The following is a 20,986-nucleotide window of genomic DNA, read 5'->3' as shown; positions in this document are numbered from 1 at the left end:
TTATCTTCAACTTCCTTAACACATCAAATACAACAGCTCTATACTCAGACAGATACACACTCATAACCTTAGCACAGACAATCCTAAATGCAGTCATCAAAATTATCTGACTGAAACACACCCAGCATTTCCATATCAGGCCACGCTCTATGCCCACAAGTCTGGTTGTCTCTCAGAAATGCCTCAAGATGGAGGCCTAAGGAAAACCTTCGCATTTGTAGGAGTGGCATTGGTAGGTGTTTTTCCCCTGCGTTTTTAGGAAACACTTAGCGGCAGTGGAGTCGTCCAGTGGTTCGTCGGATGAGTCCTCTCCGCTGCTGATTTTGACCACAGTTTTCCTCTGAGCGTGATCCTTCTCTTTCTTCAGCATGGCCTGAGGCACCTGGGAGAAGGTAAACTCCTCCTCCACCAGGAACAGGAAGTCACAGGGAGTAAAAAAAACCAGAACCTGACTTTAGAGCTCTGTGAAGGGTCAACGGTCGGGATTAATCAAAGGCTTGTTGTCAATAAGCGCATTGCACTTGACTTTTAAAGATAATTTATGCTTGAGCCGACATCCGCAACATGCAAATGTTGGGGAGATTGTCTTTTAAAGGCAAAATTGTCTGTAGTGTAGTGCGCAGGGCTGCAACACACCGTTGAATGAATCCAGGCCATCTTCCAAAAAATTAATGAATAATAGATAATAGAAAAAGATGAGGTGAGATATGGTGTTTATCTGTCAACACAGTAGCATACATTGATAAATGGCTGTGGTGATGATTAGACCAGCACACCGGTTTCTAGTTCCTCTTCTACACAGAATGACCTGATGTGTACCTCGTTGTGGATTGGAGAAACTGGATGTTCTGACATCCTTCGCAGACCGCAACCTATGATGCACACCAACACCGTACACAACAACACCCTGGTCAGCCTCACCTGAACTGTCAAAGCTGCTCTCATCGTACGTAGTATCGTGTATTTGAAAACGTGGAAAGGAAACAGATCACTAAAGAGAAGATTACGTCATTGATACAGTATACTGCATAGTCTTTCTCTAACCTAACATTGTAATGAAGTAAGGCCTATGTCCTCCCACTCAACATACACATTTGCATCCTGTTGTGTTTGTTGTCATGCAAAACGTACAAACAGTATGGTATAGCAACCAACAGAGAATCTGGTGACCAGGCTAGCTGTTGCTGTTTCATCAGAACAAAATGGAGCCATGATGTCATGGTGGAACGCTTCCATAATGCCCAGGCAGACAGGAATCTGTTCTGCTTCCAGGCTGGGGAGCGGACCCGGGGGCCCCGACAGGGCCACAGACAAAGGGCCTGAATAAAGGGACTGGATTAGGGTCCTAGCACCAGGATTACACTGGCATTCCAGCCTGGCTGGTCAGCACAGCCCGAGACAGCGGTTCATCATCTGGTCTGTCCGTCACTGACTGACCATACCAAATCAAACCTAGCCTGCCTCACTGCCTGTCTGACTGAGAGAGTAGAAGAGGTGTGTGTGTGTGGCTTCAGACAATTGAAATGGCTGAAGCTTACTGATGAACTTCCTCCACTTGGACAAGGGGGTCATAAAAAGCCCACTATTGACCAATATAATGTGCCACTATTGACCAATGTCATTCCACCCTAGCCGCAATATGCCGCAATATGACACCTTTTGCCAACCATATGAACTGTAATAATATCATTGTTGTCTTCAGCTTTACAAATACAGTGGGTGCCCACTGACCTGCTGGCACGGTGTGTCACATCCCCCTTAGGCAAAAACCCATCCAGGTCTTTTGGACGTCTCACTCACCCTTTTGTGTCAACACTCCCAGAGATGATCAAGTATCACCAAGCTGCTTCACTGTAGGAGGTGTTAGATAAGAATATGGCCTACTTACCTACTGTCAGTGTGTGTCTGTGTGTCTCTGTCTGTGTGTGTGTGTGTCTGTGTGTGACTGTACGCGCATGTGTGTGTCCGACTGACTAATTGACGTAATCATATTAATTGACTCACACTAATATGCCAGTGTGAGAGGCTTTTGGCAGAAGTTGGTGGGGAATGCCCAAACTGCCATTTTAGGAATGTGGTTCAATATTGTTCATTGACTGTTCAGTTCAGCCTCTTTCATTCAATTGGACCGTAATCATCTCCACCGCTGAATAGGGATGGTACAAAAATAAGGTTATAAAGGACAACACATAAAGATAGGAAAATACATTTGCAATTCAGCTTTGTTTCATTCTTCTAAACAGAGAATGAGAGTAAAAGACTATGAACATCCTGATGATCTTCTTGCTAGTGGCTGTTTTAGGCATTGCTTGTAAGTCTTCTGAATAAAATTAATTCCTAAAAGGCAGTATATGCGTAAATTAAACTGTTTTTGTAAACTGTAAAAACTTGAGAACTGTGCTATATTGAAGGAAATTACATTACATTTACGTCATTTAGCAGACGCTCTTATCCAGAGCGACTTAAAAATTGGTGCATTCACCTTATAGCCAGTGGGATAACCGCTTTACAATATGTTTTTTTTTTTTTTGGGGGGGGGGGGGGGGGGTAGAAGGATTACTTTATCCTATCCCAGGTATTCCTTAAAGAGGTGGGGTTTCAAGTGTCTCCGGAAGGTGGTGAGTGACTCCGCTGTCCTGGCGTCGTGAGGGAGCTTGTTCCACCATTGGGGTGCCAGAGCAGCGAACAGTTTTGACTGGGCTGAGCAGGAACTGTGCTTCCGCAGAGGTAGGGGGGCCAGCAGGCCAGAGGTGGATGAACGCAATGCCCTCGTTTGGATGTAGGGACTGATCAGAGCCTGAAGGTACGGAGGTGCCGTTCCCCTCACAGCTCCGTAGGCAAGCACCATGGTCTTGTAGCAGATGCGAGCTTCAACTGGAAGCCAGTGGAGTGTGCGGAGGAGCGGGGTGACGTGAGAGAACTTGGGAAGGTTGAACACCAGACGGGCTGCGGCATTCTGGATGAGTTGTAGGGGTTTAATGGCACAGGCAGGGAGCCCAGCCAACAGCGAGTTGCAGTAATCCAGACGGGAGATGACAAGTGCCTGGATTAGGACCTGTGCCGCTTCCTGTGTAAGGCAGGGTCGTACTCTCCGAATGTTGTAGAGCATGAACCTACAGGATCGGGTCACCGCCTTGATGTTAGCGGAGAACGACAGGATGTTGTCCAGAGTCACGCCAAGGCTCTTTGCACTCTGGGAGGAGGACACAACGGAGTTGTCAACCGTGATGGCGAGATCATGGAACGGGCAGTCCTTCCCCGGGAGGAAGAGCAGCTCCGTCTTGTCGAGGTTCAGCTTATTTTATTTTTCTGGTAATTCCAGATGGAATACAAGAGAGATCTGCATCTCTATATTTATTTGTCATTAGTGGGGAGAGGGTGCAGAAACCTTCCTTGGTTCTGGTGATACTGATTTTGTTCCTTGGTTCTGGTGGTACTTACAATGCAAAAATGGTGTCCCATTATGAATTTCAAACACATTCCAATTACTGTATTCCTGTAAAATACAGTAGGGGCAGTAATTTTCAATGTTTTACATACAGCTATAAATGTTGGTGTTGAGTATTTTTCCAAACCAAATCTACTGGTTGCTTTCTCTTTCAGATGCTGTAAATGGTAAATGATACTGGCCAGAGTATTGACAATGGCCACTGAGGATCCCATGGAACATTCAACAAGATTAGTAGGGCGGCAGGTATCTTAGTGGGTAAGAGCGTTGTGCCAGTAACCGAAAGGTTGCTGGTTCTAATCCCTGAGCCGACTAGGTGAAAAGTCTGTGCCCTTGAGCAAGGCACTTAACCCTAATTGCTCCTGTAAGTCGCTCTGGATAAGAGCGTCTGCTAAATGACTAAAAATGTTTTAAAAAATTAGGGACTAGGGGCTAGTAAGGGGTGTTAACCCCTGTGTCTTGGCCAAATGCCCAACCGGCATCTCTTAGGCTGTGATTAGACATACAGCCCAATTCTGATATTTTTTCCACTAATTGACCAATCACATCAGATCTTTTCACATCAGATATTTTTCAGAATTGGGCTGCCTGTCTAAACGCAGCCTTACTGTCATAGCCATCTATAATCCATCTCTTTTGGTGTGAATTGACTATCGCTGTTTAACTTCTCTTCATGATTTGTATCTATCCATGGTTTATCTGAGCAGAATAAAATGGTTAAAAACACTGTATTTCTGTTTTTTTATTATACAACACTACAGCAACATTGAAAACTATTCAAACACGTTTTCTTGTGGCACATGAAGTAGGCCAGCCTAGGCCCATGCCTTGTCGTTTTGCATAGAGTGTCTAGGCAATGCCAAAACGGCCATATTAGGAATGTGGTTAAATTCAGATTAGGACTGATAACAAGCATTAGCATTAAATGCCTGCCTTACAAGGAATTGACTTAAATTCTGTTTATTGTAGCTTTAATCACTACATCATTTTGTTTTATAGCAAATTCATTTTTAAAAAGCAGTATATGTGTAGAAGCTCCTCTTACTTATTTAAATTATACAGGTGAGCAGCCATCTTGTTATACTGTAAAAACATGGACAATCAGTCAGAACCTTGATAACTGTATTTGGCAGAAAATCATCTCTACTTTGCATTGCTGTGCAGAAGGCCAGAAAATACCTTGATGACATTGGCAAAGAGGGATGTGGATGCGAGAAAAAGTATCTTTATCAATGACCGAAACTGACTTGATATAAAAAAATGTGAACCCCTTTATGAATTTTAAACATTACTGTAGGCCTTTAGGGGTATTATTATTCAATGTTGAGTTTTCTAGACAGTTATGAATGTTACACATTTGTCCAAATCACATTTATTGGTTTTCTCTTTCAGATGATAGACAACATGGTCTTGACGCTGGTCACTGAGGATCCCATGGCACATTCTCCTAGAGTAGGGATGTTAATCCCTGTGTCTTGGCTAGATTCCGTACTTGGCAATTCATACTATCATGGCCAACTAGTCCACCTCATTTGATTCTACTATCTCTGTTTGAACTTCTCGTCTTGATGTGTGCTTTTATGCTGCAGAATAAAATGGCAGTGAGAAAACATTATTTGTTCAGTTTTATAACTTTAAAATCAAAGCCAAAAAGCGAATAAATTGGGTTTAAGAGATTGTGAAGTAGGAGAAGTAGTAAGTAAGCCTTTTCCAAGCCAGAACACCCATAGGGATTGAGAAACGGGTCAAATTTAGCTGATTAATTTACTTCCCCCTTTGAGAGAACTTCTATATTGGGAGTTGTAGCCCCGTGTAGCTCAGCTGGTAGAGCATGGCGCTTGCAACCGCAGGGTTGTGGGTTTGATTCCCACGGAGGGCCAGTATGAAAATGTATGCACTCACTAACTGTAAGTCGCTCTGGATAAGAGCGTCTGCTAAATGACTAAACTGTAACATGTCAAATTAGTTGCACTAAATTGCTCTCCTCACCAAACCAACATCCTTCATCCCTCCCTGGTTATGGCAGCATAGCGCTCAGTGCAGGAGCCAGGCCATTGGGTGGTTCTGAGTCCCTCCCTCTGTTGATGCTGAAGACTGAACCAGTGCCGTCCAAATTGCAGCCCATGTCCAAGGAGGAACTGAGGCTTGTAACTGGGGGACCAGGGTGGAGGAGGGTGTGTTCCAGCCTGGTGCTGCTCTTCTGACTGGGTTGGCTGGCCATGCTGGGTGCCACTATCGTCATCATAGGACAGGCATGGATCCCTCGGCCAGTTCCACCACTTCTTCTCTGGTGGCAGAGGACACTATTCTACCGCCTGCAGCTAGCCTCATTCCTGGACACAGAGAACGAGGGACCAGGGGGTATCAGCATGCCCTGCCTGAAGTCCCTCGGGTGTGGGCTCTGATTCTGGAGGGGCGTCGGTACATAGAGATGGACGAGGGAGTGGTGACAGTGGCTCAGATCCAATGGCTTCTCATGGAGAACCAGGCAGCAGGCCTCAGAGTTGTGTTGGACCTTTGTAACCTAGACCTGCTCAAACCACAGGACCCTGAACGCAACGACACAGAGGTTCCCTCTGGCCTCTCTGGGTCAATACAGTATGCCCTCCGATACTGGTTGGAGCAGGAGGTGGCAGGGTTTGGAATCTGTGACATTGACCCTGTGTATTCAGAGCAGAATCTGAAAGAGTGGAGAGTTGTGGTCCAGGAGTTCAGCTCAGAGGATGATGAGAGTATTGTGATGATGAGACAGATAGGAGAGTCTCTACCTGCCTTGAATGGCTCCAGCACCTCACTCAACAGCTCATTGGTAGTTAGAGGTCACTGCTGCTGCACGCGAATCATGTCATGTCCGGATAGGAAGTGGTCGTTGCCGTGGAGAGACCCCTGCAAACACTCCAGGGAGACATTTGGACGAGTCTGATGGTGGGCAGTGGTGAAGCATCATGGGGGCTGCAGAGGGTACCCATGGTTCTGGTGATGACATTACCTGGAACCCCTGTTGTCAAATACGGCAAAGAAATCATCAATTTACAGAGGATGTCTGTAGAGAGCAGGGCACATGATGCAGACCAGACCAATGGACAGGGGGATCCCCAGGGGGAAAAGGGAAAACTCAAATCCTCCATCTTGGATTTCTTCCACTCCCTCAGTCACAATCCTCCATCTTGGATTTCTTCCACTCCCTCAGTCACTCCCGATCCAGAGAGGAAGTCCTCCTTTTCAGCATCTTCACCTTCCTCCCTTTCAATACTTCCTCCGTCCCCCTCTCCTTCTCCACCTCCTACCCATCCCAATCCTCGCCCCCGGTGCTGGCCTTTCTACGCTCCTGGGGCTGTGTTCACTTCCTGGTTGTGTTGAACCTGTGGCCTGTGGCCCAGAGCCTGAAACAAGCCTGGACTTCCAGCCTGCACCTGTTGGACGGTTTGTGACCAGCTCGGGGCTGGACCACCTGGGCTCAATCTCCCTGGAAACACTGAAGCTTCAGCCACAGGAGGCCGTCGTCATCAAACAGGGATATGATTTAATGCAGTGGAGCCCCCGACGGGTCGGCAGGAGTAGCACGGAAGGCATTTTTAAGGAACCCAGTGCGGCTTCAACTTAAAAACGTGAAAGTTGTAACAGTAGAATGCACAAGGTGCAATTTCGAAATTGGGTAGTGCAGCATCAGTTTTCCTCTTGTCCTGTTAGTCATTGCATACCTTAGAGAGCTATTTATAACATGTCAGAAATGTCCAGAACAACTAGCCCATGTCAACAAAACATTTTTGCTAGGTTTTTTTGCCCATTGATTTTGTTGTAATGTTTGAGTCACTTAAATATCACATGAACACATAAGACATGGCAAAATGTGTAGAATTGCAGGAAATTTGCTTTAAAGTGGCAACAAGCAAAACAGGTCTCCGTCCCATGGCAAAATGTATAGAATTGCAGGAAATAAGATTTAAACCTGCAAGATTACGCGGGATGTTCCCGAATGCTGGAAGGGGGGCCTGAGTGAAAAAGTTTGGGAACCCCTAATTTAATGGACTATAAATAATTCACATAATTTGTACAGTAATTTGAAATTAATTCTGTGAATAAAGTTTCAGCATTTAGTTTCATTTCAGTGTTTACTCATTAGCATTTTTACAAATCAACTTCCTTGTTGCTGTAAAATACCTTATTTGGCAGAAAGTGTTTTGGCAAGGACAAAACTGCCATGTAAGGAACATGGTTAAATTCTGTTCATTTGCTGGTGCCAGGAAGAGGCATATTGTGATTGTCTTTATCATGATTCAATCATGATTCATCAGTACTAAAACAAGTCTATAAAATACACAAAAAATTAGACAGGAGAGAAACACTAAATTGTATCTTTGTTCGATTCAGATTTTAAAAAGTTAGCCATTGCTAGTAAGTATTAATCTGTATTCAACATTTCTTGGATGGTTGTATAGTTTAGTATTGTACCACTAACCATTCAGTCAGGATGCTTTCAGCTCCTGTTATTCAGCTTGACTACAGTTATAAAAGGGAAAATAGCTGGTGGCTCAACAGAGAAAGTGCACGTTAACCACCATCTCGCAGATGTCATCAAGGGCGGGTCCATTGGGCGCAAACTTCCCCCAGCGATATAATCACAAGGAGAAGAAGAGAGATGAACAAGGTTAAACAGGAAACCACATGCAGTATACGTGCCAGACTCATGATTCATTGGTGCTTTGTTACGCTCAAATAAAATAAAGACATTGATGTTGGTGTTTTGTATGCTCAAATAAAACAAAGACATTTATGTTGGTGTTGTTGTCCACCCTTACACAGACTAAAGTGCAGATGCTTAAGTAAAGATTGGTGTCTAAGATGTACTGTATACCATATCTCATTCAAACTGTCCATAATTAGGTCAGAGTTTATTACCAGTTTATAACTCACTCCTAACTATGGGTCTGTAAAATAGAAACATTCATATGTAGATGGCCATCTCGGTCTGAATCTCTGATTACATTTTCCTTCGTTGCATGTGGTATACGTGGTTTATAATTCTATAGTCATTACAAATGCATTGGTTTTATTTTTGCAGTCGATCACTCACTATACCATTGTGAGGCAGTGTAGGCACACACAAGGCAAGACACCGACCCACACAGACACAATGGCCTCCCTGGCTGTACCTCCTACCTTCTGTCACAGACACCATACACACAAACACGCATGCACACATCCGCAAACGCACACAGTTTTGGTTTTTAATGAGGTGACATTCTAACCAAAAGAGGACTGCCTAAGTCTAAGGGCCAAAGTGAAACACCCCTCTTTCATTATTCATTGTGTTTCCCAGCATCGAGATGGGATTCCCAGCTCCATTCCAAAAGCAAAAAGGAGACGGCTGAGTGCTAAGGTTTGTGGGTCGTGTCTCTGGAGGGCGTGATCCAGGGGAACGTTACTCAACATAAAGCCTTGGGGAAGATAATAAGATTGTAATGAGGACATTTCAACTGGAAGACCAGTTGTCGGCGCTCTAGTTTTTTCCCCTAACTTTCAGACCTCTGCGTACACTGTGTGTGCACTATGAACACTAAGAGTTTGCGAAGAAAGAAATGTTGGAACTGATAAGGTGTGTCATTTCCTGTCTGTACTCACAGACTACATCCGCCATCCATTATTTTCCACTTTGAGCTTCTGCTTTCACTGCTGCTCAATTATTTATTCTACCAGTGCCCAAATCTCTGCTCTGTGGCCACATACAAACCTATGACGCACACAGTTAACAGAGTTTCAATGGTTGGAAGGAGAAAGACATCTTGTTGAGAGCCACTGTATGTGAATAGGATAGCCTCTATTCCTTCGAAACTCATTTTGACACCTGTCACACAAGGTCAACATTCCGTAGCTGTATTAGTAATATTAAAACAAAAGATGCCTCCAAAGTGTCCAATCACCAAACCAAAGGTAAAAATGTAAACATTAACCAAATCTGTTACGTCTGCCTCTGTCAGTCCTGCCTGAGGGCTGTTTCCATGGATATGCTAGGCCAGGGGTTGGGGTTGAGAAGCTAACTGTACCCCGTTGTAACATGCTCTCTCTGGGGACAGAGGCCTTCTCTCTACCCAAACTACCCAAGGCCCACTAATACTGGGCTGGCTGCGAGATCAGCTCGACGCTCCCACAACAATGGAGCCAGCTTTGTTTCCCTAAAGCCTGGGGGGCATGTTTTCACCAACAGCAGGATGTAGGCTATTGAGTGGTGAAGAGCCTATCCAGAACCTTTTATCATTTTATGGCAGTGTTGGCCCAGCACAGAGGGCCCAGGGGGCTCCATTACTGGTGAGGAGAAGCCAGGGAGAGGAGAGGAGATGCCACTAAAGACACATGGTTTACAGATCTGGTTGCACTTTGTCTTGGAAATGAGAGATCATATGAGTGAGTGGAGAGAGACAGGGTGAGGAATAGAGGGGAGAAATAGGGGGAGACAAGTCCGTGTTCAAAAAGTGATAGACGGTATGGGGGTGAGATAGATAAGGTGTGTTTACACTTTACTCCCCCCACCTCTTCTATATTCTAGCCAAGGTCTGTCTCTTTCTACTGTCAACATTGCTACGGGACAAACCCCATGGATCAGATCCACAGTGCCATTATACCTATAGTGGGGGACAGGAACAGTGCATGTTTCCATGGGGCTCCCCCCAGACAAACCATGTCTTCACACACATCCACCTCATCTTAAGTTGCTATTTCCCAGAGTAAATGGTTTTCCATTTCCATTACTAGAAACTACTACAGTACTGATAAAGTGATTACCTTATGGCACTGGACTACCATTAATGACCCACCACCTGGATTCGATCCTATGTAGAAAAAAATTGAAATTGTATTTTGTACATTGGATAAAAAAGTATGGTATATCATACACTGCAGTTGAGGAACACATTTTGTGTTCAAGTCCTACCTATCCTTGCTACAGTATTTCAGCAGTAATAAATTTAATCAGCACAGCTCTGGTTCTCCCCGATGAGACTCACTTAAACATACAGCTATGAGTACATCTTGTGGATCGTGTGGTGATGTGGTGGGTGGGAGTATGAAAAAGAGAGAAAATAGGCACGCACAAAACCTCAAATGCACTGCACATTTTGCAGTCTGTACACCACAAATGCCAACAGGATGTCGGTGTTACTTTGTCAGGGCGGGATGACAAGCAAGGGGAGTGAGATTAGGTCTTGCCTTATAAGGGGACATTTCAGACGTCTTGTAAGTGCTTACTATACATGTTCATGGTAGAGGTTTTATATGGTTCTGTAGTCAACCTGTATTAACAAAGGATACATTCAATGAAATACAGAAACGCTGCAATGGTTACCATGAGTCCTTTGGATGCCACGGAGACCCCGGTCTGGAGCATTCCATCAGCGATGCCCAGCAGGTCGGTGTTCCGAAGGAAGGGCGTTACAAGGGTTACGTACTTGGTGCCACACCACTGCTTCAGCAGGCCCAGAGCCCAGCTCTTTGTGTCCCAACCCACATTATCCAGAACTAGATCAAACCTAGGACGGGGGGAGAGAGAGAAAGAGAGGGAGAGAGAGAGAGAGCGGGAGAGAGAGATAATTTCATTAATTGGAGGGACGTATTTTCCCACACACTAATGAGAGTTTACTGTGGCTGTGAGAGAGAGGTGCCCAATCCTTGATTACAGTTAACTGACCCATGGGGAACACTCCTCATCCTATTCAGATAAATGCCACCACGGAGGTTTTAAAGGGATGCTGCGAGATTCTTTGTTCTACTTACCCAGAGTCAGATGAACTTGTGGATACCATTTGTATGTCTCTGCGTGCAGTATGAAGGAAGTTAGTGATCGTTTCGCGAGCTAATGCTAACTATCATTAGCGCAGTGACTGGAAGTCTACAAGTAGCATTGCTCTGGGTAAGTAGAACAAGGGCTTAAATGCCTGAATCTCGCAGTATCCCTTTAAAGTGTGTCTGCGTGTGTGTGTGCGTGTTTGTGTGGGCTCACTTTTCCCGCACCCTCAGGGGCACCTCAACAGGCCCAGCTGTGTTGTCCACCACGTGCACCGCCCCCAGCCCCCTCACCAGCCGCTCGGCATTCTGGGAGCAGGTTACTGTCACATGGGCTCCCCAGGCCTTCAGCTTCTGAAACACACCACCACAGTCACTCTTTGCGAGGGTGCAGCCGGTACACATATCATCTCTTATAAGAGGAGAGAGCAGATGTACCAGCTCTGAATCACTCTAATGTGAGATAGATGTGCAGATTGAGGTCACAGTGATGGGTTGGGGTGACACACTAGGACACCCGAGCCCAGAAACACGTATAATGTTACTGACACAAATATAAACAGTTTTTTATGGAACAGAATTGATATGTCATTGTTTATTTGTTATTAAGGCTCTTTCTTTTGCACCATTGTTTGTATTATGTCCATGTAGCGCAGTGGTCTAAGGCACTGCATTGCAGTGCTAACTGTGCCACTAGAGATCCTGGTTCAAATCCAGGCTCTGTCGCAGCCGGCCGCGACCGGGAGACTCATGGGCGGCGCACAATTGGCCCAGCGTCGTCCAGGGTAGGGGAGGGAATGGCCAGCAGGGATGTAGCTCAGTTGATAGAGCATGGCGTTTGCAACGCCAGGTTTGTGGGTTCGATTCCCACGGGGGGCCAGTATAAAAAAAAAATATATATACTGTATATATGTGTTCACTAACTGTAAGTCGCTCTGGATAAGAGCGTCTGCTAAATGACTAAAATGTAATGTAATGTAAATGTCATGGCGATGTGGTTTGAATACCTAAGATTGAAGTCATGAATTTACAGTATGAGAATATCATGATCGTCATCATCAGTATGTTCATCTGTATGGAAAATGTTCTGACTCCTCCTGAACCTCCTAGGATCAGAATGCTGTGTGAGGACGGATAAACACCAGATTAAAAACACAGATAAGTAGACAGAGTGAAAAATAAGAAAGAAAAAAACATTCCCTTTAGTACTTTATAGCAAATCAAACACAAAAACGTGTTAAAATCTTCTATCTATTGTCTGTGAACCAGTGGCTTCAGAGTGCCAAGTCCAATGCCATGCCAGCCACTGCTGAAGTCCATTTCCAACAGGCCCACTATGCCCACAATACAATTCCCTCCCCATGCTCATAACCCACTGGTCTCATACAGACAGGCTTTTTATGAAATAACCAAGTGGAATAATCAACAAGATCAAAGACATGAGGATTATATGGGATGAATAGGGACTACTGCAGGGGTTAGAGGGGGAAAGAGACAAGTTGACCTCAAAGTGGCAGGAGATGTGTGTCTGTGTGTTTATGTGTTTGTATGTTTGCTGTTTCTTGGCACAGTTGTCCTTGTTAAGGCCTCCTGTGTTGACCAGGGCAGACCAGGCTGTGGCAGCCACATAAGGAACGGCCGCCGCCTCCGTGTGACTCAGACATTTGGGCTTTTTGGACACCTGGCTCAGACACAAAACGGACCTCGTCACACTCAGGACTCAGGAGTAGGTCAAAGATATCTGTTCATCCTCCAAAAGGTTAGGTAGGATAAGGGAGAAGGGAAATCTGATCCTAGATCAACTTCTACCTTGAGCCTCACAAACCTTCGTCCAAACCTGTCACTATCTGAAACTGTTGAGTCATCACCATTCATTAAAAAGCCCTGCGTAACAATGCCAACTCAGAGCTGGCTAGTCTGTCTGCAGTCCTAATTGCTCCTCATCACATAGAAAGCCTATTTAATGAGTCTGTCATTAATGACCAGGCCTCACTGGGCAGCAGCATGGAGTCTAACTCTGCCGGCAGCTTTTATTCTCAAATCTGAGACCATCACAAAAGTCCATTCCAGCCTGGCAATAGCATTTAGCCCACAAGAGATACCTAGTATTGCCTAAACTAATGTATCCAAATGTATTCTCTCTTGAACATGCTAAAGAAAGCAGAGTATCCCTGGCAGTAGTAATGTTCAACTACACATTTGTGCATGTTTATTGTAGAAATAACCATAAGCAAACAATGGTTTGGAAAACAAACTACAACACCAAACATAAAGGGATCATAAACAAAACAGTACCACATTTGCACTTAACACCACAAACTCAACCAGGCTGCCATGTTTCCATGGGGGAGAAGGAGAAAAATACTGGCTTAACCAACCAAGCACTGGTATCACCCTGCACGGATGGCACAGATACCAAGATTGTGACATTTTTAATGCTCTGTTTATATATATGTTTCCATCCATATGATTGTATAGAGTTTCACTGACACACTGACGATGCATCAACCAGGTGGCCCCAAGGTGGTGTGATGATGTAACATTATACATACATTTATAAAACGCTCATCACCATCTGTAATACCCGAAGGCCAAGGTAAGAAACGCGTTGGTTTTACTTTTGACAATAAAGAAGCTCTTTTATCACTGTCCTCCAAGCGTTGCTGAATTGCCTTTTCATTACGTGAAAGAGAAATTCAGCCTATTGAGAACATGCTATTAAGAACATGCTATTGAGAACATGTCTTGCATCTGACCTCTTATAGTCTATGTTCTCTGAGAGCTATGAGAAAGGTCATTGGAAAACCAGTGACATGAACAATGATACAATGAGGTGCAACACATTTCAGCTGCGCTTGGATTAAGTAAACAACGCACTATCACAAAACAGTGCATCCGGAAAGTAATCAGACCCCATGACTTTCTCCACATTTTGTTACGTTAAAGCCTTATTCTAAAATTGATTAAATTGTTTTTTTTCCTCATCAATCTACACACAATACCCCCTAATGAACTAGCAAAAACAGGTTTTTAGAATTTCTTGCAAATGTATATCACATTTACATAAGTATTCAGACCCTTTACTCAGTACTTTGTTGATGCACCTTTGGCAGCCTCGAGTCTTCTTGGGTAGGACGCTACAAGCTTGGCACACCTATATTTGGGGAGCTTCTCCCATTCTTCTCTGCAGATCCTCTCAAGCTCTATCAAGTTGGATGGGGAGCGTCGCTGCACAGCTATTTTCAGGTCTCTCCAGAGATGTTTGATCGGGTTCAAGTCCAGGCTCTGGCTGGGCCACTCAAGGACATTCAGAGACTTGTCCCAAAGCCACTCCTGCATTGTCTTGGCTGTGTGCTTAGGGTCATTGTCCTGTTGGAAGGTGAACCTTCGCCCCAGTCTGAGGTCCTAAGCGTTCTGGAGCAGGTTTTCATCAAGGATCTCTCTGTACTTTGCTCCATTCATCTTTCCATCGATCCTGACTAGTCTCACAGTCCATGCCGCTGAAAAACATCCAAACAGCATGATGCTGCCACCACCATGCTTCACAGTAGGGATGGTGCCAGGTTTCCTCCAGACGTGACACTTGGCATCCAGGCCAAAGAGTTCAATCTTGGTTTCATCAGAGCAGAGAATCTTGTTTTTCATGGTCTCAGAGTCTTTAGGTCCCTTTTGGCAAACTCCAAGCTGGCTGTCATGTGCCTTTTACTGAGGACTGGTATCCGTCTGGCCACTCTACCATAAAGGCCTTATTGGTGGAGTGCTGCAGAGATGGTTGTCCTTCTGGAAGGTTCTCCCATCTCCACAGAGGAACTCTGGAGCTCTGTCAGAGTGACCATCGGGTTCTTGGTCACCTCCCTGACCAAGGCCCTTCTCCCCCGATTGCTCAGTTTGGCCAGGCCAGCTCTAGGAAGAGTCTTGGTGGTTCCGAACTTCTTCCATTTAAGAATGATGGAGGCCACTGTGTTCTTGGGGACCTTTAATGCTGCAGACATTTTTTTGTACCCTTCCCCAGATCTGTGCCTCGACACAATCCTGTCTCAGAGCTCTACAGACAATCCTTCGACCTCATGGCTTGGTTTTTGCTCTGACATGCACTGTCAACTGTGGGACCTTATATAGACAGGTGTGTGCTTTTCCAAATCATGTCCAATCAATTGAATTTACCACAGGTGGACTCCAATCAAGTTGTAGAAACATCTCAAGGATGATCAATGGAAACAGGATGCACCTGATCTCAATTTCGATTCTCATAGCAAAGTGTCTGAATACCTATGTAAATAAGGTATTTTAGTTTTTTATATTTTATAAATTTGCAAAAAAAATCTAAAAACCTGTTTTCGCTTGGTCATTCTCGTGTATTGTGTGTAGATTTATGAGGAAAAACATTAATTTAATTCATTTTAGAAGGCTGTAATGTAACAAAATGTGGAAAAAGTCAAGGGGTCTGAATACTTTCCGAAGGCACTGTATATGCTTCAGTAAGATTGGCTTTTTAGCGTTCATAGCAATGGTTATCAACTGTACTGCAGGGATGGAGTGTAAGTTGCAGAAAATAGAGGTTGTGGTGGCAGCTGCAGAGAAGTATTTGGGTGTAAGAGATTTGACGTCAGGTTGTGTTGCAGGTTGTGTTGAGTGGTGTGTCCCGTCCTTTCAGGCTGTAGGCCTGAGGTAGGACTAGATAGTTTTAAATAGTGGTGGGTTTTTAATGAATGTAGGGATAGATGGTAGGTATTTGTTGATTTATTTTCCTTTTTTCAAGCAAAGTGATAATGATGTGGTAATGATCCATGTCAGTGACACCTAGAAAGCCGGTGATGTAGACCTCCGGAACTGGTGAACAGAATGAGCAGCAGTACCGGGGGGATCCGTGACAGTACCCCCCGACGCACTGCACCAGCAGCGGGATGACACCGGCCTCGGGGACGACCACAAGGACGCAGTGCGGGTTGGTAAGGGCGCCGACGGTGAAGAGTCCGCGAAGCGTCCAGGATGTCCACCGCAGGAACCCAGCACCGCTCCTCTGGGCTGTACCCCTCCCAGTCGATAAGGTACTGGAGACACCCCGCCCGACGCCTCGAATCCAGGACTTCACGAACCTAGTATGCCGGACCTCCCTCGATGTCCAGAGGAGGAGGCGGGGCGTCACTGGGTCCAGCCTCAGCGAGGGGACCAGGCACCACTGGCCTGAGGAGAGACACATCGGGTTAATGCTGTAATCGATTAGGAGACAAGACCACTGACTGCATGACAACTGTCTCAAAAGATGCATGATTATGTTCATCAGCTAGCTAGCTATCAATTGTCAACACACTTGTTCTTCAGTCTTGTATAATCCCATTACAATCTAAGCTGGGGGGGGGGGGGGGGGGGGTTACTGACATCCATTGAACATTGAAGACACTTTATGACATGCTGTTTGTCTGGTGGTTCCAAATATATGAGTTTGAATGAATGACTTAAAAAGATTAGATCATGTTGTATCCAGAAGACACGTATTGTGGACCTGGGCATTAAACATCAGTGGTAAGCACTGGCGTAGCACACACCCCGCAGCCCCCGCAAGGCAGGGGGAGCCCATGAGCTTAGGGGCCCTCAACCCCCCGAAAATGTGTATTCTTATTTATATTAGATAGCATATGAACACATCATAAGCCATGAAATAAATGTTTAGAATTACAGGAAATTAGCTCAGATTCTTGAAAGTCGGGACAATCCTTTTCCGGCAGGGAAACTTTATTTTTATAGTTGAAAAAATTTACATTTAGGGGAATTTTAAGTGAAAATATTTGTTTTTTGAATTTTTATAAATACCTATTCATTTCCATGTCGGCTCTATGCCTGGATCCCAATTTCAAACTCTCCAAAAAAGTGTTTTAAAATTTAAAAAAAACTGGCAATAATGGTTATTAACTGAAAAATGAAATGATGTAGTTTCTTGCAATAGCCCTCTGACTTTAAAGAATATTTACAGTGGGGAAAAAAGTATTTAGTCAGCCACCAATTGTGCAAGTTCTCCCACTTAAAAAGATGAGAGAGGCCTGTAATTTTCATCATAGGTACACGTCAACTATGACAGACAAAATGAGAAAACAAAATCCAGTAAATCACATTGTAGGATTTTTTATGAATTTATTTGTAAATTATGGTGGAAAATAAGTATTTGGTCAATAACAAAAGTTTCTCAATACTTTGTTATATACCCTTTGTTGGCAATGACACAGGTCAAACGTTTTCTGTAAGTCTTCACAAGGTTTTCACACACTGTTGCTGGTATTTTGGCCCATTCCTCCATGCAGATCACCTCTAGAGCAGTGATGTTTTGGGGCTGTCGCTGGGCAACACGGACTTTCAACTCCCTCCAAAGATTTTCTATGGGGTTGAGATCTGGAGACTGGCTAGGCCACTCCAGGACCTTGAAATGCTTCTTACGAAGCCACTCCTTCGTTGCCCGGGCGGTGTGTTTGGGATCATTGTCATGCTGAAAGACCAAGCCACGTTTCATCTTCAATGCCCTTGCTGATGGAAGTAGGTTTTCACTCAAAATCTCACGATACATGGCCCCATTCATTCTTTCCTTTACACAGATGAGTCGTCCTGGTCCCTTTGCAGAAAAACAGCCCCAAAGCATTGTGTTTCCACCCCCATGCTTCACAGTAGGTATAGTGTTCTTTGGATGCAACTGAGCATTCTTTGTCCTCCAAACACGACGAGTTGAGTTTTTACCAAAAAGTTCTATTTTGGTTTCATCTGACCATATGACATTCTCCCAATCCTCTTCTGGATCATCCAAATGCACTCTAGCAAACTTCAGACGGGCCTGGACATGTACTGGCTTAAGCAGGGGGACACGTCTGCACTGCAGGATTTGAGTCCCTGGTGGCGTAGTGTGTTAATGATGGTAGGCTTTGTTACTTTGGTCCCAGCTCTCTGCAGGTCATTCACTAGGTCCCCCTGTGTGGTTCTGGGATTTTTGCTCACCGTTCTTGTGATCATTTTGACCCCACGGGGTGAGATCTTGCGTGGAGCCCCAGATCGAGGGAGATTATCAGTGGTCTTGTATGTCTTCCATTTCCTAATAATTGCTCCCACAGTTGATTTCTTCAAACCAAGCTGCTTACCTATTGCAGATTCAGTCTTCCCAGCCTGGTGCAGGTCTATAATTTTGTTTCTGGTGTCCTTTGACAGCTCTTTGGTCTTGGCCATAGTGGAGTTTGGAGTGTGACTGTTTGAGGTTGTGGACAGGTGTCTTTTATACTGATAACAAGTTCAAACAGGTGCCATTAATACAGGTAACGAGTGGAGGACAGAGGAGCCTCTTAAAGAAGAAGTTACAGGTCTGTGAGAGCCAGAAATCTTGCTTGTTTGTAGGTGACCAAATACTTATTTTCCACCATAATTTGCAAATAAATTCATAAAAAATCCTACAATGTGATTTTCTGGATTTCTTTTCTCAATTTGTCTGTCATAGTTGACGTGTACCTATGATGAAAATTACAGGCCTCTCTCATCTTTTTAAGTGGGAGAACTTGCACAATTGGTGGCTGACTAAATACTTTTTTCCCCCACTGTATCTCAAAACTGTGATTCCTGAAAGATGTGTCTATGTGTCTGTAGATTTGGTCTGTCAGATTTGACTAAAATCCTAAATTAATCAGGAATGGTTACGTATACGCCGGGAGTCAGAAAGCAGTGGCAGAAGGTGAGTGTAATACGGAACAGATACAAAATAACAAACATGGGAAGCACACTGAACGTGAGAGAAAATCAATAACACTGAAGGACTGATGAACACAGAGGGCTAAATAAAGAGGAAGTAATCAGGGAAGTGATGAAGGCCTGAGGAGGGAAAAGAGGGTGAGATCTGGTAGTCAGTGGGGAGCTGTAAATGGTATATTACCTCATTGACCCTCTGGAGGACTTTGAAAGGCCCCACAAACCGGGGGCTCAGCTTCCGGCAGGGCAGGCGGAGCGGGAGGTTCCTGGTGGAGAGCCAGACATGATCACCAGGATGGAACATGGGAGCCTCACTGCGGTGGCAGTTCGCCTGCTCCTTCTGTCGGCGGACGGAACCACTCGTCCACCGCAGGGGCTTTGGTCTAACTCGGGGTCCATGGGGCCAGGGCCGGCTGGTACCCCAGGATGCACTGGAAGGGAGACAGCCCGATGGAGGAGTGAGAAACAAGGGGCCTCCTACAACAACTTCTACGAATGAGCAGTCTCCCCTCTGAGTGCACTGAGTGCACTTGTCCAAAGACTAGAGTGGGTGGCCATGCGCTCAACACAGAATTCCAACCAGTGTGATCTCAACAATGCTTCCTATCCACATGGTGGACATGTGACATGCATGCACATTGCTCTGATATGGTATTTCGATTGACAGATGCCCACAGCGTGTGGTCAGTCATGCCACCACTCACACTGTGATTCACAGCCCCCATGTTAGACAATCGAATCCTGTTCAGTCTCACACATGCTAGATGCTTGATTGTTAACGTTTACCACACACCACAATAAATGAATCTACATTGTCCCGAAAACATTCTTGACAGTTTAACATTCCTGATTGCATGGGAAAATGAGAAACTTGATCATCTGGTTGTGGGTTCGATTCCCACGGGGGCCAGTATGAATAAATAAAAAATGAATGTATGCACTCACTAACTGTAAGTCGCTCTGGATAAGAGCGTCTGCTAAATGACTAAAATGTAAATGTAAATCTCGGGGGTGGCTGCTAGCCCTTGCTTTTACAGCATGTAGAGATGAAAAGCAATGACCACGTGAGCCCATATAAATAACTGTTTCTGTCTGCATGGACAGAGTTAAGGACTTTGCATTGCAAAAATAGCCCATGAACATGATGTCTCCTTCCTGCTCATCCAAGTGGAAAGCAGGTGAGGATGTTAACCAAATTGGGGAAGTGTGTGTGTGTGCGTGCATGCGTGTGTCTAGGCCCTGTTAGAGCTGGGGACTGTGTGTGTGTGTGTGTGTGCGCGCACGCGTGCATGTGTGTGTTTGTTTGTGTGCATGTGTATATATCTGCGTGTGTCTAGGCCCTGGGGATTAGCGACCCAGCTGGGCACCGTCCAGGTGATGGGATGTTGAATGTGGTTGTCCCCACTCCAAAGATAAACAGTCAGGCCTATCTCTGAAGAAAACCTCTGACACTCCCCAAAGGCCAATAAAGTCTGTTGTATTTTTAAGCCATGCAAATACAACACACAAACCAACAGAGTGGTGGTAATGCAATGATAGAGAAACCTACTGTTTGTGACGAGAGCTGCCATCCACCATCAGCCACTAAAACGTCAACACCATCTAATTTCCAAACCTCCATGGACTGGGCCGTGGCGGTAAGCTCGCCTCCCTCCCGCCACGGGTCAAAGCCCTGCCATGCAATGGAGGCCAGCAGCATGCTAGTATGTAGCACACTGCAAAATGTCACAGAGAAATGGCAAAGGCGCAAGCTGGGTTATGTTACTGCAATCGGCCAATAGCTGTACAGAGATTTGATCTCTCCACTGTCCTGAGGAATTTGATGTATATCTGCATTACTATCATTTGGTCAGGGCTGGTCTGGTTTCCCATGTAGATATGGATTCTGAGTGTGTTTGAGAATGGGAACAGGACGTGGGGAGAAGCTTAGTTTGGGTACTATCCTCTCCGTTGGTTTCAATACAGATTTGGAACACAACGCCGCACTCACACACACCCTTATAAAACTTTAACTATGCCTGATAGTCATTCTACACGTAACATGTCCAT

At 45.0% G+C, this 20,986-nt stretch overlaps 1 protein-coding gene across 1 annotated transcript; it reads right to left on the bottom strand.

The window, feature by feature from the left end:
- Positions 1 to 196: 196 nt before the first annotated feature.
- LOC311145327 (reticulon-4-interacting protein 1 homolog, mitochondrial-like) lies at positions 197 to 20,636 on the bottom strand (the record flags this gene model as incomplete). Its single annotated transcript, XM_084181558.1, has 9 exons — positions 197 to 448; positions 8,008 to 8,065; positions 10,768 to 10,971; positions 11,442 to 11,578; positions 12,296 to 12,344; positions 12,781 to 12,905; positions 13,520 to 13,619; positions 13,981 to 14,006; positions 20,553 to 20,636. 9 exons carry the CDS (start codon positions 20,634 to 20,636, stop codon positions 197 to 199), a joined length of 1,035 nt encoding a protein of 344 aa, XP_084037684.1.
- Positions 20,637 to 20,986: the final 350 nt, after the last annotated feature.

This window comes from Coregonus lavaretus (assembly GCF_964263955.1).
Source record: "Coregonus lavaretus genome assembly, chromosome: 18".
NCBI lineage: Eukaryota > Metazoa > Chordata > Actinopteri > Salmoniformes > Salmonidae > Coregonus > Coregonus lavaretus.
Note: the sequence above shows the minus strand (reverse complement) of the source record. Positions and strands in the feature narration are given on the sequence as shown.